Here is a 23,519-nt window from a genome sequence, read left to right as displayed (position 1 = left end):
AGGGAGACAGCAAGCGAGAAAGCCTAAGAGGCTGGAACCCTATAATGGGGACCCAGATTAATCCTTATCTGTCCGTTCCATATCCCAAACCGGTAACTGCCCAGTGTGTGTGCACGTTACTCCCACCGGGGTGATCATACTGATTAACAACCCTGAGATTTCACCCATGCGCAGAAGTGAGGAAATGTGGTGTGTAGGGCCCGCTGGGCCTGGCTTTCCATCCTGCGGTCTCCACCTATCTTTTTACGATTAGGATGTATTTAAATATATATATATATATGCATATATATGTATGTATATATATATATATATATATATATATATTTGATTTTACAGAGAGGGAGAGGGATAAAGAGAAACATGGATGAGAGAAACATCAATCAGTTGCCTCCTACATGCCCCCTACTGAGGACCAACCGGCAACCAAAGTACATGCCTTTAACCAGAATTGAACCCGGGACCCTTCAGTCCGCAGGCCGAGGCTCTACCCACTAAGCCAAACCGATTTGGGCTGTTAAGGTGTATTTTTTTTTTTGTCCGCGGGAGTCGAAGAATGAATCCACAGAGAGAAGATGGTATAGCAAAAGTGGAAATTTATTAAAGAACAAGTACAGACTCCCACATAGGGAGGGGGAAAGGGTTCCCTAGGGTGTATTTTTTAATGGGGGAACCGTATTGGGCTTTGGAAGATTCACGACAGAAAGGTGCGTTCTTGGGGAAATTTAGTATGTCTTCACAGAATCGCAGAGCCCAAGGCCGCGTGCAGCCAGGCCGCAGACCCCGCCCCTTCCGCTTTACGCCTGACGTCACGAGACGCGGCCGGGCGCGGGCGTGGGGAATTCGGCCGGCTGGAATTTGGCGGTTCTGAGCGACTATGCGCGTAGGCGTCCGGCTTTGAAATGCAGCGGGATTTAGTTAGTTTTCCACTGTCCCCAGCGGTGCGGGTGAAAATGGTGTCTGCAGGATTCCAAACTGCTGAGGAACTCCTAGAGGTGAAACCCTCCGAGCTCAGCAAAGGTAACGACTCCCGATGTTAAACAGCGGTACATTGGCTGCGATTTGTGCCACCTCCATCTCTGTTCTCTCGCCCTCAGTCTCCGCAGATTCTGCTGCCGCCCACGGCAGCGTTTACAACGTGAAAAGGCTCCTTAATTATACTTAAACATGGTTTGGACGGTTAGAACTGTGGTCTTGGAAACATTTACTGACTGCTTTCTCTGCCAGTCCCTGCTGAACGCTCTGAGGATTACGTCATTTATACTCAAAAGAACCCTCCTTTACAGGGCCATGTCCAGTATACAGACGAAGGAACTGATGCTTGGGGAGGTTAAGTAACTTTTCATAATGACTGGGCTAGGAAGTTGTAGAGCCAGGATTGGAACTCATATAGGCTATTTAATTTTCGCTGTTCCTAAACCCAAGGGACAGGGATTAAATTTGAAAAATGAAGGATTCGTGATGGGACTAGAGATACTAAGAGTGAGGAAAGGGCTAGAAAGAAGACAGTGCTTCTTTTTGTAACTCCCCGAGAAAACCCTAAATCTCACATTCCAGAACACTAGATAATACGTTGGTGGGGACCAGTGCATCCTGAGGCAAACAAAAATAAAGCTGTCTGCAGTTAGTCTCACTGAGTACATTACACGGTGGTATGCCTAGAACTATAATATCAAGATAGAACCGAATTTTAAGTCATTGTCCTTAACAATATAAAATGAGGAGGTTTCAGCTAGTCACTCAAGAATAAATGTGGGTGGTGGTGGTGCTCTCTGAGTCCGGCGGAGCCTGGGTGGGAGAGGAGCGCAGAGTGAGAGAGTACAGGACGCTCCAGGAGGCGTGGCGGGGGGGGGGGGGGGATGGCGGGGGGGGGGGGAAGAGCAGTGACAAAAACAGTAAAAAGAATAAATGTAGACCCAATGTTACTTATTTGTTTTAAATCTTATACCTCACATGGTGTCCCCCAAAGTTTGATGGGCTCTTTTTCTTTCAACAAGTTGGTTTTCCAGAAAAGGAATGAGAGAATCTGAATGATAAAAAGATAACAATTGCCCTAGCTGGTTTGGCTCAGTGGATAGAGCGTCAGCCTGAGGGCTGAAGAGTTCTGGGTTCGATTCCGGTCAAGGGCACATGCCTGGGTGAGGGCTTGATCCCCAGTGTGGGGCATGCAGGAGGCGGCGGATCAATGATTCTCATCATCGATGTTTCTGACTCTCCCTCTCCTTTCCTCTCTGAAATCAATAAAAATATGTATTTTTAAAAAGCTAACAATTATTGAGCGTTTTGGATGGCCTGGTTTTCTACCAAGCTTTTTTTTAAAAAATTTAATAAATCTTTATTGTTCAGATTATTACAATTGTTCCCCTCTTTCCCCCCCCCCCCATAGATCCCCTCCACCCGGTTCCCACCCCACCCTCTGCCCTTACCCCCCCCCCCCCCCCCCCCCGTCCTCATCCATAGGTGTACGATTTCTGTCCAGTCTCTGCCCGCACCCCTTTCCCCCCAAGAATTGTTAGTCCACTCCCTTTCTATGCCCCTGATTCTATTATATTCACCAGTTTATTCTGTTCCTCAGATTTTTAATTCACTTGATTTTTAGATTCACTTGTTGATAGATATGTATTTGTTGTTCATAATTTTTATCTTTACCTTTTTCTTCTTCTTCCTCTTCTTAAAGAATACCTTTCAGCATTTCATATAATACTGGTTTGGTGGTGATGAACTCCTTTAGCTTTTTCTTATCTGTGAAGCTCTTTATCTGCCCTTCAATTCTGAATGATAGCTTTGCTGGGTAGAGTAATCTTGGTTGTAGGTTCTTGCTATTCATCACTTTGAATATTTCTTGCCACTCCCGTCTGGCCTGCATAGTTTCTGTTGAGAAATCAGCTGACAATCTTATGGGTGCTCCCTTGTAGGTAACTGTTTTTTTCTTGCTGCTTTTAATATTCTCTCTTTGTCTTTTGCCCTTGGCATTTTAGTTATGATGTGTCTTGGTGTGGTCCTCTTTGGATTCCTTTTGTTTGGGGTTCTGTGTGCTTCCTGGACTTGTAAGTCTATTTCTTTCACCAGGTGGGGGAAGTTTTCTGTCATTATTTCTTCAAATAGGTTTTCAATATCTTGCTCTCTCTCTTCTTCTGGCACCCCCATAATTTGGATGTTGGTATGCTTGAGGTTGTCCCAGAGGCTCCTTACACTATCTTCATATTTTTTGATTCTTTTTTCTTTTTGCTTTTCTGGTTGAGTGTTTTTTGCTTCTTTGTATTTCAAATCTTTGAATTGATTCTTGCGGTCCTCTAGTCTGCTGTTAGATCTCTGTATAATATTTTTTATTTCAGTCAGTGTATGTTTAATTTCTAGTTGGTCCTTTTTCATATCCTCGAGGGTCTCGCTAAATTTATCGGCCTTTTCTAGGAAATTCTTGAAAAACCTTGTAATTGTGGTTTTGAACTCTATATCTAGTAGTTTGCTTTCCTCTATTTCTTTCATTTGTGATCTGTTTCTTTGTCTCCGCATTTTTGTTGCTTCCCTTAGTTGATAGAGTGGCTTTATGTGGTAGATGTCCTATAGGGCCCAGTGGCTCAGCCTCCCCAGTTACCTGAGGTGGACACTCTTGGTGCAACCCTTTGTGGATTGTGTGCACAGCCTTGTAGTTAAGTCTTGATTGTTGTAGGTATTACTGGGAGGAATTGAACTCCAGGCCAATTGGCTGTGAGGATCAGCTGTGTCTACGCTGGGAGACCTTCTGTGCTAGAGACACCCTTATAAGACAAAACTTGAAAAATTGCAAAAGCCTCTGTTCTCAGCTTGGATGAGGCGGAATCTCAGGGCGGAGCAGACAGCCTTGGCTTCCTGTCAGCCCTGCCCTCTGAGGCCCCTCGGTCTCAGTGTCCCTGGTAATTGCTGCAAGCACCTCTGAGAGAAAGCCGCCCTTGAGTTTTTTTTTTTTTGTTTTTTTTTTATATATTTTATTGATTTTTTTACAGAGAGGAAGAGAGAGGGATAGTTAGAAACATCGATGAGAGAGAAACATCGACCAGCTGCCTCCTGCACACCCCCTACCGGGGATGTGCCCGCAACCAAGGCACGTGCCCTTGACCGGAATCGAACCTGGGACCCTTCAGTCCGCAGGCCGACGCTCTATCCACTGAGCCAAACCGGTTTCGGCCGCTCTTGAGTTTTGCCTGCTGCCAGACAGTCCAGTTTCTCGCCAAATGTGTCTGGGTCCACAGAGTCTCGCCCGGAGCTGGAGTTCAGCGCAGTCGGGAACTTCTGTTGCCCTCCCGCTTGAGAAAACTAGCAGCGCACTCAGCAGTCAGTCCTCTTCATGCATACGCACCTCCGGACCTCTGCCTTCCGCAGCTCCCCTGAGTCTCAGTGTGCTTTCCTCTTTTCCTGACAGTCCAGATTCCCCCCGTATGAGTCTGGGTCCCCAGGGTCTCGCCCAGAACTAGAGTTCAGCGCAGTCGAGAGCTTCCGTCTCCCTCCCGCTTGAGAAAGCTGGCCATGCACTCAGCCGCCAGTTCTCTCCATGCACGCGCGCCTCCGTACCTCAGCCTTTTGCAGCTCCTCTGAGACTCAGTGTGCTTTCCTCTTTCCTTCTAGTTGTAGAATTTCCACTCAGCCAGCTTTCCTGTGGTTCTGGATGGTGTCCGTTTTGTCTTTTAGTTGTAGTTTTGAAATTGTTGTGTGAGGCAGCAGTTTAGGTGTTTACCTATGCCGCCATCTTGGTTTCTCCCTCTACCAAGCTTTTTACAAGTATTGTCTCATATCCATTTTGTAGAAGAAAAAGATCTGAGACGCAAAAAAGTAACTTGCCCAAACATGGCAACTACATAGTGGTGCAACCAGGCTTTACACACCCAAGTAATTTGACTCCAGAGTTCAAGCTCTTAAATTGTATAGGATTTTCCTTGCCTTAACATTATTGTGTTTTGTTAGCACCAAATTTATACTTTATATCCTTACCAAATCAAGCACTGATATATCAAACTCTTAAGTGATATCCTCACAATTATTTCTCCCCTCAGCTTGTTTTTTGTTTTTGTTTTATAAATATGTTATTGATTTCTTTTTTTTTAAAATTTATTGATTTTTTTTACAGAGAGGAAGAGAGAGGGATAGAAAGTTAGAAACATCGATGAGAGAGAGACATCGATCAGCTGCCTCCTGCACGCCCCCTACTGGGGATGTGCCCGCAACCCAGGTACATGCCCTTGACTGGAATCGAACCTGGGACCCTTCAGTCCGCAGGCCGATGCTCTATCCACTGAGCCAAACCGGTTAGGGAATATGTTATTGATTTCAGAGAGAGAAAGGGAGAGAGAGAAAAACATTGATGAGAGAGAAACATCGATCTGCTACTCCTGCACACCCTCTACCAGGGATTGAGCCCACTAGTTAGGCACCTAACCTTCCTTGCAGGGAATGACGGCCAGCCATCTGAGCCACATCGGCCAGGGCAGCAGCTTATTTTGTAATTACTATTTTATCTTCTTAGGCCATATTATCAGATAGGAATGAAATTGTGTAGTTAAGGAAAGCGTTAGTATATTGTTTAAAGTATATTGTTTAAAATATTTGTGCAAAAAAATAAAATATTTGTGCATCAAATAGTTATTCTCATTAAATAGAATAGTACATGAATTTTTCATGCCAGTGTTCACATGAAAAGTTTTTTTTTCCATGAAAAGTTTTTATTATGAATAATGCATGCACTTTTTTAAAAGCAAATTCTTTTTAAAAAAATTGATTTTAGAGAGGAAGGGAGAGTGAGAGAGAGAGAAACATTGATGTGAGAGAAATATTGATCAATTGCCTCTTGTACATACTTGGACCAGGGGTTGAATCTAACACCTTTCAGTGTACAGGAGGATACTTCAAGCAATTGAGTCATACCGGCCAGGGCCACATGCACTTCTTTTATTTTTATAATATATTTTTATTGATTTCAGAGAGGAAGGGAGAGGGAGAAGAGAGAAACATCAATAATGAGAGAGAATCATGAATTGGCTGCCTCCTGCACATCCCCTACTGGGGATGGAGCCCGCAACCTGGGCACGTGCCCTGACCAGGAATCAAACTCAGGACCCTTTAAGTTCCTAGGCCAATGCTCTATCCACTGAGCCAAATCATCCAGGGCTCAATTCTGTTTTTTTTTTTTTATTTAATTTTTTATGCTAATTTTTTAAAAAATTTAATCTTTATTGTTCAGATTATTACAATTGTTTCTCCCTTTTCCCCCCATAGCTCCCCTCCACCCAGTTCCCACCCCACCCTTTGCCCTTACCTCCCTCCCACTGTCCTTATCCATAGGTGTACGATTTTTGTCCAGTCTCTTCCCGTACCCCCCACACCCTTTTCCCTCTGAGAATTATCAATCCACTCCCATTCTATGCCCCTGATTCTATTATATTCACCAGTTTATTCTGTTCCTCAGATTTTTAATTCACTTGAATTTTAGATTCACTTGTTGATAGATTTGTATGTGTTGTTCATAATTTTTATCTTTACTTTTTTCTTCTTCCTCTTCTTAAAGAATACCTTTCAGCATTTCATATAATACTGGTTTGGTGGTGATGAACTCCTTTAGCTTTTTCTTATCTGTGAAGCTCTTTATCTGCCCTTCAATTCTGAATGATAGCTTTGCTGGGTAGAGTAATCTTGGTTGTAGGTTCTTGCTTTTCATCACTTTGAATATTTCTTGCCACTCCCGTCTGGCCTGCATAGTTTCTGTTTGAGAAATCAGCTCACAATCGTATGGGTGCTCCCTTGTAGGTAATTAACTGTTTTTCTCTTGCTGCTTTTAATATTCTCTCTTTGTCTTTTGCCCTTGGCATTTTAGTTATGATGTGTCTTGGTGTGGTCCTCTTTGGATTCCTTTTGTTTGGGGTTCTGTGTGCTTCCTGGACTTGTAAGTCTATTTCTTTCACCAGGTAGGGGAAGTTTTCAGTCATTATTTCTTCAAATAGGTTTTCAGTATCTTGCTCTCTCTCTTCTTCTGGCACCCCCATAATTCTGATGTTGGTATGCTTGAAGTTGTCCCAGAGGCTTGTCACACTACCTTCAAATTTTTTTAAAAAATATATTTTATTGTTTTCTTACAGAGAGGAAGGGAGAGGGATAGAGAGTTAGAAACATCGATGAGAGAGAAACATCGATCAGCCGCCTCCTGCATACCCCCTACTGGGGATGTGCACATGACCGGAATCGAACCTGGGAACCTTCAGTCTGCAGGCTGATGCTCTATCCACTGAGCCAAACCAGTTAGGGCTATCTTCAAATTTTTGGATTCTTTTTTCTTTTTCCTTTTCCGGTTGAGTGTTTTTTGCTTCTTTGTATTTCAAATCTTTACTTGATTCTTGAGATCCTCTAGTCTGTTGTTGGGTCTCTGTATAATATATATATATATTTTTTAATATATTTTATTGCTTTTTTACAGAGAGGAAGGGAGAGGGATAGAGAGTTAGAAACATTAATGAGAGAGAAACATCGATCAGCTGCCTCCTGTACACCTCCCACTGGGAATGTGCCCGCAACCAAGGTACATGCCCCTGACCAGAATCGAACCTGGGACCTTTCAGTCCGCAAGCCGACGCTCTATCCACTGAGCCAAACCAGTTAGGGCTGTATAATATTTTTTATTTCAGTCAGTGTATGTTTAATTTCTAGTTGGTCCTTTTTCATATCCTCGAGGGTCTCGTTGAATTTATCGGCCTTTTCTAGGAAATTCTTGAAAAACCTTATAACCGTGGTTTTGAACTCTATATCCAGTTGTTTGTTTTCATCCATTTCTTTCATTTGTGATCTGTTTCTTTGTCTCCGCATTTTGGCTGCTTTCCTGAGTTGATAGAGTGGCCTTGTGTGCTAGGTGTCCTATAGGGCCCAGTGGCTCAGCCTCCCCAGTTACCTGAGGTGGACACTCTTGGTGCACCCCTTTGTGGACTGTGTGTACAGCCTTGTTGTAGTTAAGTCTTGATTGTTGTTGGTGTCACTGGGAGGAATTGACCTCCAGGCCAATTGACTGTGAGGACCCGCTGTGTCTATAATGGAAGAACTGCTGCACTGGAGACACACTTATGGGGCAGGACTTGCTTCAGTGGGGCTTTGGTGCTCCCTGAGTCTGCCTCTTGAATGTGTCATTTATGGATGTGAGTAGTTAAAATCTGATGTCGTCTCACACTGACCACTAGATACACTAGCTTCTGGATCTCCAATGGGGTGCTGGTCAGCTACTGTCTGAGGCCACCCAGCAGGAGCTACAGTGAGAACTACAGTTTTCTCCTCTTTGCTTGGCATTAGGAGGTTTTGGAGCTGTCTGACCAGAGCTGCAGTTTGTTTGGTTAAGCTGCGATAGGGCAGGCCATTTATATGCAAAAGCCACTGAGAGGAGCTTGGGTGGGTTTGTAGATTGTGTGGGGCGGGGTCTCAGGGAGTCACTAGGCTAGGGCGTGGCAAACAGCGATGGCTGCCAGTCAGCCGTCTCTGCGTTTCTGCGTTTCCAAGTCCCCACGTCCTGCGCCCCAGCGCAGTAAACAATGATTGCTGGGCGCATCTCTGCAAGAAAGTCACCCTCACTTTCCGACCCAATGGCAGACAGTCCAGCTTCTCCCCGTAGGAGTTTGGGTCCCCAGCGTCTCCCCAGAAACTGGAGTTCAGAGTAATTGGGAGCTTGTCTCCCTTCGGGTTGAAAGAAGCAGCGCACCCAGTCACCTGCCGCCAGCCCAATTCGCGCTCCTCCGTACCTCAGCTTTTCAGCGCTTGTGCACGTCTCAATGCTCTTTTCTCTTTCCTTCTTGTTGTAGAACTTCCACTTAGCCAGCTTTCCCGTGGTTCTGGGTGATAGACGTTTAGTCTTTTAGTTGTAGTTTTGAAATTGTTGTGCGAGGCAGCAGTTTAGGTGTTTACCTATGCCGCCATCTTGGTTTCTCTCTCAATTCTGTTTCTGAGGTAATAAATTTTTTAAGTATGTGAGGACTGAGAAAACATAAATCCATTTATTAAATTGAAAGGTTAAATAGATAATGGAATGTTACATTTTTATGTTTATCTACTCTTGGCATCACTCTTGCTATCTAAAAGTTAAAATTAATAAAGAAAACAAAGTAGCATAGTATGCTGTTTCAAATCTCTCAAAAATCTGTGTGTTTTTTCTTACTCTACTTTCAGAAGTTGGGATATCTAAAGAGGAAGCCTTAGAAGCTCTGCAAATTATAAGAAGAGAATGTCTCACAGATAAACCAAGACATGCTGAGTCAGGCAAGAAATGTACAGCACTGGATCTTCTTGAGCAGGAGCATACCCAGAACTTTATAATTACCTTCTGTTCAGCACTAGATAATATTCTTGGGGGTGGAGTACCCTTAACCAAAACAACAGAAATTTGTGGTGCACCAGGTGTTGGAAAAACACAGTTATGGTAAACTAAAATGTTCCCTTCTTAAGGGTAGGCTTAACATTTTATATAAGTAATAGAATATTGTGCTAAATCTTACACCTCACATATATAGAGGTTTGCTGTTCTGTTGACTAACAAGTTTGCCGACCACTACGTAAGGCATTACCCTTACCCAGAAGTTTTGACTTCAGGTTAAAGACATTAGCACATTATTAAAATGTTTTTTAAGTGTTTTTCCCTAAGGCAGGTCGGCAAACTCATTAGTCAACAGAGCCGCAGTTTGCCGACCACTGGTCTATAGTCAGACTGAAAAAGACATGTATGTGTTCATAAATTTTTGTGTTTGTGTACATGCATCAAACAAACACCAACTGAATATTTGAGTTACTTTAGCATTCCATCTTGATAAATTGATATGATTATTTTGTATAAAAAGTATTTCTTTTACAACATTTTAATGTAGTCATTAGGATAAAAAAGCAGTCTTCTACTTTATTACATAATTAATTCCAGAGAATATATTTGAAAAGCAAATGTTTGAAAGTAGAGCCCAGTCACTGTGGCTCAGTGGTTGAGCATCGACCTAGAAACCAAGAAATTGCCGGTTGGATTCATAGTCAGGACATATGCCCAGGTTGTGGGCTCCATCCCCAGAAGGGGTGCATGCAGGAGGCAGCCGATCGATGAAGTTCCTTTCTTATCAATGTTTCTATCTCTCTATCCCTCTTTCAAAATCAATAAAAACTTATTTTTTTAAAAAATCTGAGACTTAAAAAAAAAGTAGATTTATATATAGTAAGAAAGGGTTCCATTCCCAGAGGCCTAAAAAAAAACACTAAAATTCCTTAATCATGATTTTATAGGCATACCTTTTCCCTAATCCAAGCATCAATTGATTCACATATACAGGGTGGGGCTTACAGTAGTTTTTATGGAAAATAATATAATAAATAATACAAGATTAAACTTTTTTTAAAAAAATACATTTTTATTGATTTCAGAGAGGAAGGAAGAGGGAGAGAGAGATAGAAACATCCATGATGAGAGAGAATCATGGATTGGCTGCCTCCTGCAAGTCCCCCACTGGGGATCGAGCCCACAACCAGGGCATGTGCCCTTGACTGAAATCAAACCTGGGACCTTTCAGTTCGCAGGCCGACGCTCTATCCGCAGAGCCAAACTGGCTAGGGCCAAGATTAAACTTTTTATAATAATAAAAATAGTAGGCTTACAGTAGTTTGTGTGGAAAATAATATAATCCTATATAAAAAAAGGCTAATATGCAAATTGACTGAATGGCAGAATGACTGGTCGCTAGATGTGCACTGACCACCAGGGGGCAGACGCTCAATGCAGGAGCTGCCCCCTGGTGGTCAGTGTGCTCCTACCAGGGGAGCGCCACTCAGAAGCCAGGCTCACCGCTGGCCAGTGCAGTGGCAGTGATGGGAATCTCCCATCGATAAGCCGTCTGTCAGACATCCCCCGCGGGCTCCTGGACTGCAAGAAGGTACATTCCGGGCTGAGAGATCCCCCCACCCCCGAGTACACGAATTTCTTGCATCAGTCTCTAGTAAATAATAATACAAGAATAAACTTTCTTGTACTCCCAGTTGTAATCCTATTTTAGCTCCACCCTGTATTTGGAATCATGGAGAATCAGCCATCTCTGTTGTCTGGGGTGTATATATGCATTTATAAAACATTTGGTGATCTTGAGTTTGAAAAACACTGTGTTAGAAGATCATTATAATGATTTGTTTATTTGACTTCTTTCTCTTGATAGTATGCAGTTGGCAGTAGATGTGCAGATACCAGAATGTTTTGGAGGAGTGGAAGGCGAAGCAGTTTTTATTGATACAGAGGGAAGTTTTATGGTTGATAGAGTGGTAGACCTTGCTACTGCCTGCATTCAGCACCTTCAGCTTATAGCAGGAACAGGTATGGAAGAGGGTAAGTTAGCAAGTGATTCTCTTTTTTCTGTATTGTAAAAGAAATTTGCAATTGTACTCATCTCAAGTCTTAGCGAGAGACCATTTTGTAAAGTGAAGCTTAATGACTTGACAATGTAGTGGTGTTAAATTCTCATAGCCTTCTTAAAAATTAGAAATGCCACAACCTGAATTGGCCTTTTCTTCCCCTTTTATGGCCCTCACTATAGGAGCTCTAGGGCAAAATTTGTGTATGTATTTCAGTGTATGGCTTCAAATCATACTTTGACCTGCCAGGTGTAAACTAATTTTGTTGGAAGTTTACTGTAAGTATTGTCTCAATGCACTCACTATATTCAGTGCATTTAGTGTATTGACTTTCATACTGGTTTTTCCAAAAACAAAAACTATGTTTGGAAGTATTTGGATCATTAAGATGATTGACCTATGGGGCTATGAGTAGTATGTAAATGACTTCATGACTATGTTAATTGTATTGCTAAAGTGTTTGGAAGTTTTTTGTACTTATTATGTGGAAAGAAAGTTTTTTATAAAAATGTAAAGGTAATTTATATTAAAGTTCAAGTCCTTTCAGTTTCTTATAAAATTAAATGGTTTCTGTTTTGACTTTTTAAAAAATTTGCTTTGTTTTATCTTATTTTTTGGATGTACAGTTTTTAGTCTTTTCTCTAGATGTTTCAAAAAATAATGCTTTTCATATATCCTTGTATTTCCTTTAAATGTTTGTAATCAGCTGGATTTTTAAAAAATATATATTTTTATTGATTTCAGAGATGAAGGGAGAGGGAGAGAGAGTTTGAAACATCAATGATGAGAGAGAATCATTGATCAGCTGCCTCCTGCACACCCCACACTGGGAATTGAGCCTGCAACCCCCCAGGCGCCCTGATGGGGAATCAAACCATGACCTCCTGGTTCATAGATGGATGCTCAACCACTGAGCCACGCCAGCCGGGCTGTATATTTTTATTTTAATGGAAGTGTTAGGTGTCCTCTTTAACTAATGACCAGTATATCTGCTGAAAGTCCTTAAAGCTACCCATGTCACAATGAATATTTGTGAGATCAGACAAGAACGGGCGTATTCAGGGTGGCATGGCCATATATTTGTAATAGTGTTTTGTTTTGTTTTATTGTCATTTGAGGATATGTTTTTTATTGATTTTAGAGAGAGGGGAAGGGAGAGAAAGAGAAACATTGATGTGAGAGAGAAGCATTGATTGGCTGCCTCCAGTATAAACCCCAACTGTGGATCGAACCTGACACCTAGGTACGTGCCCTGATCCAGAGTCTAATCTTTTGGTGTAAGGGACGATGCTCCAACCAATGGAGCCACCCCACCAGGGCTGTAATAGTGTCTTAAAATCTTATTGTAAGTATTATTGGTATAAAACTGGGATATAAAGTTTTTAGTGAGTGGTGTATGATTAAGGTGTCATTTTTTTGGTTAAAAATGAACTCTTAAAATGTATACTTGGCTCTGGCTGTTGTGGCTCAGTTAGTTGAGTGTTCTTCTATGCACCACCCTGTCAGGGCACATGCCCAGGTTACAGGCTGGATCCTTGGTGGGGGACTTGCAGGAGGCAGCCTATTGATGTTTCTCTCTCTCTCTTTCACTCTCTCTCTCTTTCTCACTCACTCTCTCTCTCCCCCTCTTCCTTCTCTCTTTAAAAATCTAAGAAGAAGAAGAAGAAGAAAAACACACACACACACACACATAAAACAACGATAAAAAAATCAATTAAAAATTTAGTATATTTGCCCTGACAGGTTTGGCTCAGTGGATAGAGCGTCGGCCTGCGGACTCAAGGGTCCCAGATTCGATTCCGGTCAAGGGCATGTACCTTGGTTGTGGGCACATCCCCAGGGGGGGTGTGCAGGAGGCAGCTGATCGATGTTTCTTTCTCATCGATGTTTCTAACTCTCTATCCCTCTCCCTTCCTCTCTGTAAAAAAATCAATAAAATATATTTTAAAAAAATTAGTATATTTGTAATAGGCAATGTTTTCTGAAATTTAATTTCTTGGGGTTTATTTTTCAATGTTAAAACGTAAGTACATTTTAAAAATGCAACACTTTTTAAAAAAATATATTTCTTTATTGATTTCAGAGAGGAAGGGAGAGGGATAGAGAGATACAAACATCAATGATGATAGAGAATCATTGATCGGCTGACTCCTGCACGCCCCCTACTGGGGATCGAGCCCACAACCCGGGCATGTGCCCTTGGCCGGAATCGAACCTGGGACCCTTCAGTCCACAGGCCGACGCTCTATACACTGAGCCAAACCAGCTAGGGCAAAAATGCAACACTTTTTAAGTGTTTTTTCTGTGAAATATGTACAAAATCAAACTGCTTATTTCTTTTTTCTTTTTTATTGTTTAAAGTATTACATGTCTCCCTTTTTCCCAGATTGACCCCCTGCCCCCAGCCACTCCCACTCCCACTCCCAAGGGCAAGCCCCCACCGCCCCAGTGTCTGTGACCATTGGTTATGCTAATATGCATGCATACAAGTCCTTTGGTTGATCTCTAACCCTCCCCTCCCCTGCCTTCTCTCTGAGGCTGGACAGTATGTTCAGTGCTACCTTGTCTCTGGATCTGTTTTTGTTCATCAGTTTATATTGATCATTAATCATTATATCCCACATATGAGCAAGATCATGTGATATTTATCTTTCTCCGACTGGCTTATTTTGTTTACCATAATGCTCTCCAGCTCCATCCATGCTGTTGCAAGTGTTAAAAGTTCCTTCTTTTTTATAGCAGCGTGGTATTCCATTGTGTAAATGTACCACAGTTTTTTTGTTTTGTTTTTTTAATCTTCATTGTTCAGATTATTACAGATGTTCCTCTTTTTTACCCCATAGCTCCCCTCCACCCAGTTCCCACCCAACCCCAGGCCCTTGTCCCCCCACTGTCCTCGTCCATAGGTGTAAGCTCTTTGTGCAGTCTCTTCCCACACCCCTCATACCCTCTTCCCCCTAAGAATTGTCAGTCCGCTCCCTTTCCATGCCCCTGATTCTATTACATTCACCAGTTTGTTCTGTTCATCAGATTTTTTATTCATTTGATTTTTAGATTCACTTGTTGATAGATATGTATTTGTTGTCACTTTGTTGTTCATAATTTTTTATCTTTACCTTTTTCTTCTTCCTCTTCTTAAAGAATACCTTTCAGCATTTCATATAATACTGGTTTGGTGGTGATGAACTCCTTTAGCTTTTTCTTATCTGTGAAGCTCTTTATCTGCCCTTCAATTCTGAATGATAGCTTTGCTGGGTAGAGTAATCTTGGTTGTAGGTTCTTGCTATTCATCACTGAATATTTCTTGCCACTCCCTTCTGGCCTGCATAGTTTCTGTTGAGAAATCAGCTGACAATCATATGGGTACTCCCTTGTAGGTAACTGTTTTTCTCTTGCTGCTTTTGAGATTCTCTCTTTGTCTTTTGCTCTTGGCATTTTAATTATGATGTGTCTTGGTGTGGTCCTCTTTGGATTCCTTTTGTTTGGGGTCTGTGCACTTCCTGGACTTGTAAGTCTATTTCTTTCACCAGGTGGGGGAAGTTTTCTGTCATTATTTCTTCAAATAGGTTTTCAATATCTTGCTCTCTCTCTTCTTCTGGCACCCCTATAATTCAGATGTTGGTACGCTTGAAGTTGTCCCAGAGGCTCCTTACACTATCTTCGTATTTTTGGATTTTTTTTTTTTTTTTTTGTGCTTTTCTGGTTGGGTGTTTTGTGCTTCTTCATATTTCAAATCTTTGAATTGGTTCTTGGGATTCTCTAGTCTGCTATTGGATCTCTGTATAATATTTTTTATTTCAGTCAGTGTATGTTTAATTTCTAGTTGGTCCTTTTTCATATCCTCGAGGGTCTCACTGAATTTCTCGGAGGTTTCTAGAAGATTCTTGAGTAGCCTTATAACCGTGGTTTTGCACTCTATATCCAGTATTTTGCTTTCATCCATTTCTGTCATTTGTGACATGTTTCTTTGTCTCTGCATTTTGGCTGCTTTTCCTGAGTTGATAGAGTGGCCTTGTGTGCTAGGTGTCCTATAGGGCCCAGAGGCTCAGCCTCCCCAATTACCTGAGGTGGACACTCTTGGTACACCTCTTTGTGGGCTGTGTGCACAGCCTTGTTGTAGTTAAGACTTGATTGCTGTTGCCGAAACCAGTTTGGCTCAGTGGATAGAGCGTCGGCCTGCGGACTGAGGGGTCCCGGGTTCGATTCCGGTTGGGGGCATGTACCTTGGTTGCGGGCACATCCCCAGTGTGGGGTGTGCAGGAGGCAGCTGATCGATGTTTCTCTCTCATCGATGTTTCTAGCTCTCTGTCCCTCTCCCTTCCTCTCTGTAAAATATCAATAAAATATATTTAAAAAAAAAAAAAAGACTTCATTGCTGTTGGTGTCACTGGGAGGAATTGACCTCCAGGCCAATTGGCTGTGAGGACCTGCTGTGTCTACAATGGAAGAGTTGCTGTGCAGGAGACACCCTTATGGGGCAGGACTTGCTTCAGTGGGGCTTTGGTGCTCACTGAGTCTGCCCCTTGAGTGTGTCACTTATGGATGTGAAGAGTTGTAATCTGGTGTCATCTGACACTGACCACTGGGTACACTGGCTCTTGGATCTCCAAAGAGGTGCAAAGTCAGCCACTGCCTGAGGCCACCCAGCAGGAGCTACAGAGAGATCTGCAGATTCCTCCTCTTTGTATCGGGTTTGGAAGTGCCCAGACGAGGCCCAGCTGTGTAGCAAGGCAGGCTGCTGCTGGATTGATTGCTTTGGGGCTCCCTGACCCAGCTGCTGCCTGTTTGACAGGTTTTAGGCTGAGAAAGAACGTGCCATTCATATGCAAAAGCCACTGTACACAGTTTGGGTGGAGTTGTAAATTGGGTGGGGCGGGGTCTCAGGGAATCACCAGGCTGGAGCAAACAGCAATGGTTGCCAGACACCCCTGCACTGGAGAGTCGTCCCCTCCCCACTGCAGGAACCGATGACCGCTGCGCGCACCTCCATCTCAAAAAAGCCACCCTTGCGTTCCTGTCCTGATGCCTGACAGTCCAGTTTCTCCCAGTATGTGTCTGGGTCCCTCCGAGTCTCCCCTGGAACTGGAGTTCAGAGCAAGCGGGAGTTTGTATCTCCCTCCCAATTAAAAAAGCAGCGCACCTGGGAGCCAGCCTGTTCCGTGCCTCTGCACCTCCTACCAGTCTCAATGTGCTTTCTTCTTTACCTCTCTAGTTGTAGAACTTCCACTCAGCCAGCTTTCCTGCGGTTCTGGATGATAGTTGTTCGTTCTGATTTTACTTGTAATTTTTTTTTTATTAAATATATTTTATTGATATTTTACAGAGAGGAAGGGAGAGGGATAGAGAGTTAGAAACATCCATGAGAGAGAAACATCCATCAGCTGCCTCCTGCACACCTCCCACTGGGGATGTGCCCGCAACCAAGGTACATGCCCTTGACCGGAATCGAACCCAGGACCCTTCAGTCCGCAGGCTGACGCTCTATCCACGGAGCCAAACCGGTTTCGGCTTTACTTGTAATTTTGATGTGGTTGTGAGAGGTAGCAAGTACAGGAGTTTACCTATGCCGCCATCTTGGTTCTTCCTCTGTACCACAGGTTTTTAATCCACTCATCTGCTGATGGGCACTTAGGCTGTTTCCATATCTTAGCTATTGTAAATTGTGCTGCTATGAACATAGGGGTGCATATATCCTTTCTGATTGGTGTTTCTGGTTTCCAAACTGATTATTTTTTAAATCCAATCTAAGTAGGGAATGTCATTTTATATCATTGGTTCTAGTTAAATTATTAAGTTATACTATAGCATTTAAGGGGGAAAAGACTTCTTTTGAACATTTTTCCCTTTATTTTATTTTATTATTATTTTTTTATATATTTTATTGATTTTTTACAGAGAGGAAGGGAGAGGGATAGAGAGTTAGAAACATCGATGAGAGAGAAACATCGATCAGCCGCCTCCTGCACACCCCCTACTGGGGATGTGCCCGCAACCAAGGTACATGCCCTTGATCGGAATCGAACCTGGGACCTTTCAGTCCGCAGGCTGACGCTCTATCCACTGAGCCAAACCGGTTTCGGCACATTTTTCCTTTTAACTGTTAGTTTGTAATTCTGTGGGGGGAAAAAACAAGAAAGAGAAATTCCAGTACGTTACTTCTATTGAGTGGAAGCCAATAACTAGAAATATGAAAACACAGGCATTAAAAACTAGTTGTATCTGTGTATAAACAGTTTCTAGATAGCCTAGTATGTAAAGAAACAATGGAAAGGATGAAAGAAGAGGACAGGAATTATGAAATGATAGTTTATAGTGATTTTGCTAAAATTTTGTCATCTTTCAAATAAAGTCAAGAATTTTGTTGTTCACAGTGAAGCATTTTGTTATTCAAAGGTATTGTTTTTCTTTAGTCACCAATATATAAAACAGGTAACTAATTATTTTAAGATTGTTTTGTTGTTTTATTTCAGCGCACCTGAAGGCTTTGGAGAATTTCACTCTTGAAAACATTCTTTCCCATATTTATTATTTTCGTTGTCATGACTACACAGAGCTACTGGCACAAGTTTATCTACTTTCAGACTTTCTTTCAGAACATTCAAAGGTATGGCTCAAACTACTGAAATATAAATTACCAATGTAACTAACTGTACCTTCCTGATATAATTTCCTATCCTTCCCACTCACTACATTTTTTTTCTGACCCTTAAACATGCCAAACTTGTTTGTGTCTTTGGTCCTTTGCCCTTCTGACCCTTATATATAGACTAGAGGCCCGGTGCATGAAATTCGTGCACAGGGGGTGTCCCTCAGCCCAGCCTGCACCCTCTCCAATCTGGGACCCCTTGAGGGATGTTTGACTGCCCATTTACAGGGATCGGGCCATTGGGGTGTGGCCAGCCTGGGTGAGGGGCTAAGGGCTGTTTGCAGACTGGCCACAGCCTTTTCAGGGTGGGGAGTCCCGCTGGGGTGCCTGGCCAGCCTGGGTGAGGAGCTGAGGGCTGTTTGCAGGCTGGCCACACCCTCCAGCGACCCAAGCTCCCAGCCCATCCTTTTTTTCTTTTTTTGTTTCCTTTCAGCGCCTCCTTGAGCAGAGGCCAGGGACGGCTGGAGGCAGGTATCTGGGATTTATTTATCTTCTATAATTGAAACTTTGTAGCCTTGAGCGGAGGCCAGGGCCGGCCAACGTGGGCTGGAAGCTTGGCTTCCTCCATCATCGGGGGCAACCCAAGCCTCCTGCTCAAGCCAGCTCTGTGGCCACCGCCATCTTTGTTGGGTTAATTTGCATACTTGCTCCTGATTGGCTGGTGGGTGTAGCAGAGTGATGGTCAATTTGCATGTTTCTCTTTTAATAGTTCAGATTGTCTTTCCCTCCAAGAGGTTCTTACCCAGGACTCATTTCTGTTGCCTGACTTCTCATTGATGCTTTCCCTCACATTTAAGTTAGCCTCCCTCTACCCCAACAGCTACTTGTTCTTTGTCATTTTATCCAGTTTTAGTGTCTTCATAACTCCTATTATTATCAGAAATTGTTTTATTCAGTATGTGTTTGTATGTTAATTGTCTCTTACTCCACTAGTACATAAGTTGCAAGAGAACTTGTTCTCCAGTGCCTGTAACAGTGACTAGCATATAGTAGGTGTCAATAAATATTTGCTGGATGAATAAATTAATACTCTAAATAAAAGCTATGAAAATGGCTTGTACATTGCTTCATAAAAGCCTCTTTTTAGCCTAATTCTTATTTTTCTTTCTGTTCCTCAGATTTTTAATTCACTTGATTTTTAGATTCACTTGTTGATAGATATGTATTTGTTGTTCATAATTTTTATCTTTACCTTTTTCTTCTTCTTCCTCTTCTTAAAAAATACCTTTCAGCATTTCATACAATACTAGTTTGGTGGTGATGAACTCCTTTAGCTTTTTCTTATCTGTGAAGCTCTTTATCTGCCCTTCAATTCTGAATGATAGCTTTGCTGGGTAGAGTAATCTTGGTTGTAGGTTCTTGCTATTCATCACTTTGAATATTTCTTGCCACTCCCGTCTGGCCTGCATAGTTTCTGTTGAGAAATCAGCTGACAATCGTATGGGTGCTCCCTTGTAGGTAATTAACTGTTTTTCTCTTGCTGCTTTTAATATTCTCTCTTTGTCTTTTGCTCTTGGAATTTTAATTATGGTGTGTCTTGGTGTGGTCCTCTTTGGATTCCTTTTGTCTGGGGTTCTGTGCGCTTCCTGGACTTGTAAGTCTATTTCTTTCACCAGGTGGGGGAAGTTTTAGGTCATTATTTCTTCAAATAGGTTTTCAATATCTTGCTCTCTCTCTTCTTCTGGCACCCCCATAATTCTGATGTTGGTACGCTTGAGGTTGTTCCAGAGGCTCCTTAAACTATCTTTAAATTTTTGTATTCTTTTTTCTTTATTCTTTTTCCGGTTGAGTGTTTTTTGCTTCTTTGTATTTCAAATCTTTGACTTGATTCTTGCGGTCCTCTAGTCTGCTGTTAGATCTCTGTATAATATTTTTTATTTCAGTCAGTGTGTGTTTAATTTCTAGGTGGTCCTTTTTCATATCCTCAAGGTCCTCACTCATATCCTCGAGGGTCTCACTAAATTTATCGGCCTTTTCTAAGAAATTCTTGAAAAACCTTATAACCGTGGTTTTGAACTCTATATCCAGTCATTTGCTTTCCTCCATTTCTTTCATTTGTGATCTGTTTCTGTTTCTTTTTTATTTTTTCTATATTTTATTGATTTTTTACAGAGAGGAAGGGAGAGAGATAGAGAGTTAGAAACATCGATGAGAGAGAAACATCGATCAGCTGCCTCCTGCACACCCCCCACTGGGGACATGCCCTTGACCGGAATCGAACCTGGGACCTTTCAGTCCGCAGGCCGACGCTCTATCCACTGAGCCAAACCGGTTTCGGCTGTGATCTGTTTCTTTGTTTCCGCATTTTCGCTTCTTCCCTGAGTTGGTAGAGTAGCTTTGTGTGCTAGGTGTCCTATAGGGCCCAGTGGCTCAGCCTCCCCAGTTACCTGAGGTGGACACTCTTGGTGCACCCCTTTGTGGACTGTGTGCACAACCTTGTTGTAGTTAAGTCTTGATTGTTGTTGGTGTCACTGGGAGGAATTGACCTCCAGGCCAATTGGCTGTGAGGATCAGCTGTGTCTACGCTGGGAGACCTTCTGTGCTGGAGACAACCTTATGAGACAAGACTTGCAAAATTGCAAAAGCCTCTGTGCTCAGCTTGGATGGGGCAGAGTCTCAGGGCGGAGCAGACAGCCTTGGCTTCCCATCAGCTCTGCCCTATGAGGCCCCTGGGTCTCAGTGTTCCTCGGTAATTGCTGCAAGCTCCTCTGAGAGAAAGCCGCCCTCAAGTTTCGCCCACTGCCAGACAGTCCAGATTCCCCCTAATGAGTCTGGGTTCCCAGAGTCTCGCCCGGAAATGGAGTTCAGCGCAGTTGGGAGCTTCCGTCTCCCTCCCGCTTGAGAAAGCCAGCTGTGCACTAAGCAATCAGTCCTCTCTGCACTTGCACGCCTCCGCACCTCTACTTTCCGCAGCTCCCCTGAGTCTCAGTGTGCTTTTCTATTTTCCTGACAGTCCAGATTCCCCCCGAATGAATCTGGGATCCCAGGGTCTCTCCCAGAACTGGAGTTCAGCGCAGTCGGGAGCTTCTGTCTCCCTCCTGCTTGAGAAAGCTGGCCATGCCCTCAGCCGCCAGTTCTCTCCACGTGCGCGCGCCTCCGTACCTCAGCCTTTTGCAGCTCCTCGGAGTCTCAATGTGCTTTTCTCTTTCCTTCTAGTTGTGGAATTTCCACCCAGCCAGCCTTCCTGTGGTTCTGGATGGTGTCTGTTTTGTCTTTTAGTTGTAGTTTTGAAATTGTTGTGTGAGGCAGCAGTTTAGGTGTTTACCTATACCGCCATCTTGGTTTCTCCCTAGCCTGATTCTTATTAGATAGAAAAAAGATCTTATAGTTTTTTCATTTGTTTACTCTAACTTCACTGTAGGTGCCATTATTTGGATTATATTAGAATTGAAACTGTCATGAAAATGTTTATCATCTATAAGTAAACCTTCTTGATTATAATTTAAGACAGAATTACCTCATGCTGAAATTCTGTATTATAACAGATTCTGTAGTGATTAGTTGCCCTACAGTATGTTTAAAATTAAGGGGGAAAAGTATACATTAAGTTTTTGAAGAAAGTGTGATAATTTAATATTTGAAGAGTTTTAACATAGAAGGAATCCTGAAGATAAAAACTAATGTAATTAACTGAGAAATTTGTTTAAGACTTCAAAAGTGCTTTTTGTCAATAAAATATCCCTGTAAAACACAATGTGTATTGGCAACTGATAAGAAAATTGTAAGTGTTTTTTTTTCTTTCTGCTGAATTACTTTTTTAAAAAAATATATATATTTTATTGATTTTTTACAGAGAGGAAGGGAGAGGGATAGAGAGTCAGAAACATCGATGAGAGAGAAACATCGATCAGCTGCCTCCTGCACACCCCCTACTGGGGATGTGTCCATAACCAAGGTACATGCCCTTGACCGGAATTGAACCTGGGACCCTTCAGTCCACAGGCCGACGCTCTATCCGCTGAGCCAAACCGGTTAGGGCTGCTGAATTACTTTTTTAAGTGTATAAATTATCAAACCAGAGTACATTTTAACTTCTGGTAATTAATACAAAAGTATTGGATGAATTACCCTAGCCAGGTGGCCCAGTTCGTTGGAGTGGCATCCTATACACAAAAAAGGTTGCTGGTTCAATTCCCAGTCAGGGCACATATGTAGGTTTTGGGTTCAATCCTGGTCAGGGTGCCTGCAGGAGGCAACCTTTCGTTGTTTCTTCTCCCTCCTTTCCTTCCTTCCTTCCTTCCTTCCTTCCTTCCTTCCTTCCTTCCTTCCTTCCTTCCTCCCCCCCCCCCTCCTCTCTCTCTCTCCCTAAAATCAATAAACATATCCTTGGATGAGGATTTAAAAAAATAAAAAGGGAATTGGCCCAGCTGGTGTGTATCAGTGGTTGAATATCAACCTGAACCAGGAGGTAGGTCACAGTTTGATTCCCAGTCAGGGCACATGGTTGTGTTGAAGGGCTTGATCCTCAGTAGGTGGCCGATCGATGATTGTCTCTCATCATTGATGTTTCTATCTCTCTTTCTCCCTTCCTCTCTGAAATCAATACAAACATTTTTTAAAAAAGCATTGGATGCCCTAGCTGGTTTGGTTGGCTTGTGGATCAAAGGGTCCTGGATTTGATTTTGGTCAAAGGCATGTACCTTTGTTGCAGGCTCCTCCCCAGCCCCGGCCCTGGCCCTGGCCCTGGTCAGGGGCGTGCAAGGGGCAACCAATCGATGTGTTTCACATCGATATTTCTCTCTTTCTCTCTCTCTTCCACTCTCTCTGAAATCAATGGAAAAATATCCTCGGGTGAAGATTAAAAAAACAAAAAAACATTGGATGAATAGATATATCCAAAATAAAGCCTTTGTAAAGTTGGGAATAGAACACTGGATTTTAAGGTTTTTTTATGCAATGGGCTGTGCTTTTTTTAATATCAATTTTATTTTTAATACCAAACCTAATGTCATTATTTCTTCTGTATTTAGGTTCGATTAGTGATAGTGGATGGTATTGCTTTTCCTTTTCGTCATGACTTTGATGACTTATCCCTTCGAACTCGATTACTAAATGGCCTAGCCCAGCAAATGATCAGCCTTGCAAATAATCACAGATTAGCTGTAAGTATAATTAGTTAAGAGAATTCTATAATAGTTAAGAAGATTGTATCAAATATTAATGTCTACAAGTAGCATAGAATTTCTCAGGTCAATAAAAAAGGACATATTAATGTACACATAGTTTTAAATGTAGTTTTGTTTTGGCTTGGTTATTATAAAAATTAATTCCAGTCATAAGTGTTACCGATTTTCCTGGAAAAGAATAACCATAATTAAGATGCCATATTTTAAAAATGAACTTTGGTAATTGCAGTGTTTTCTTTGTCTAAATATACTTGATGTGTTTTAGGTAAGCTTTTCCAACATTCCCATTTTTCTTTTAATTTGAGTCTTTGATTATTACATAATGTATAATCACAGACTCAGATGGATAGGAAAATGACATTTTGTAAAGAGCCAAGATG

At 42.3% G+C, this 23,519-nt stretch overlaps 1 protein-coding gene across 2 annotated transcripts in view; it reads left to right on the top strand.

The window, feature by feature from the left end:
• Positions 1 to 802: 802 nt before the first annotated feature.
• RAD51C (RAD51 paralog C) overlaps positions 803 to 23,519 on the top strand; it is a 39,430-nt gene continuing 16,713 nt past the window's right edge. Inside the window, exons 1-5 of one of the 2 annotated variants that reach the window (XM_080679846.1) lie at positions 803 to 1,017; positions 9,163 to 9,412; positions 11,175 to 11,329; positions 17,838 to 17,971; positions 22,984 to 23,115. In XM_080679846.1, the coding sequence (XP_080535972.1) occupies positions 900 to 1,017; positions 9,163 to 9,412; positions 11,175 to 11,329; positions 17,838 to 17,971; positions 22,984 to 23,115 (789 nt within the window). In that variant the 5' untranslated portion in view covers positions 803 to 899. Of the gene's footprint in view, positions 1,018 to 9,162; positions 9,413 to 11,174; positions 11,342 to 17,837; positions 17,972 to 22,983; positions 23,116 to 23,519 lie in introns of both variants that reach the window. The other variant, XM_080679845.1, reaches the window with a different exon arrangement.

Source organism: Plecotus auritus (genome assembly GCF_963455305.1).
Source record: "Plecotus auritus genome assembly, chromosome: 7".
Lineage (NCBI taxonomy): Eukaryota > Metazoa > Chordata > Mammalia > Chiroptera > Vespertilionidae > Plecotus > Plecotus auritus.
This window is presented reverse-complemented; position numbering and strand designations above follow the sequence as displayed.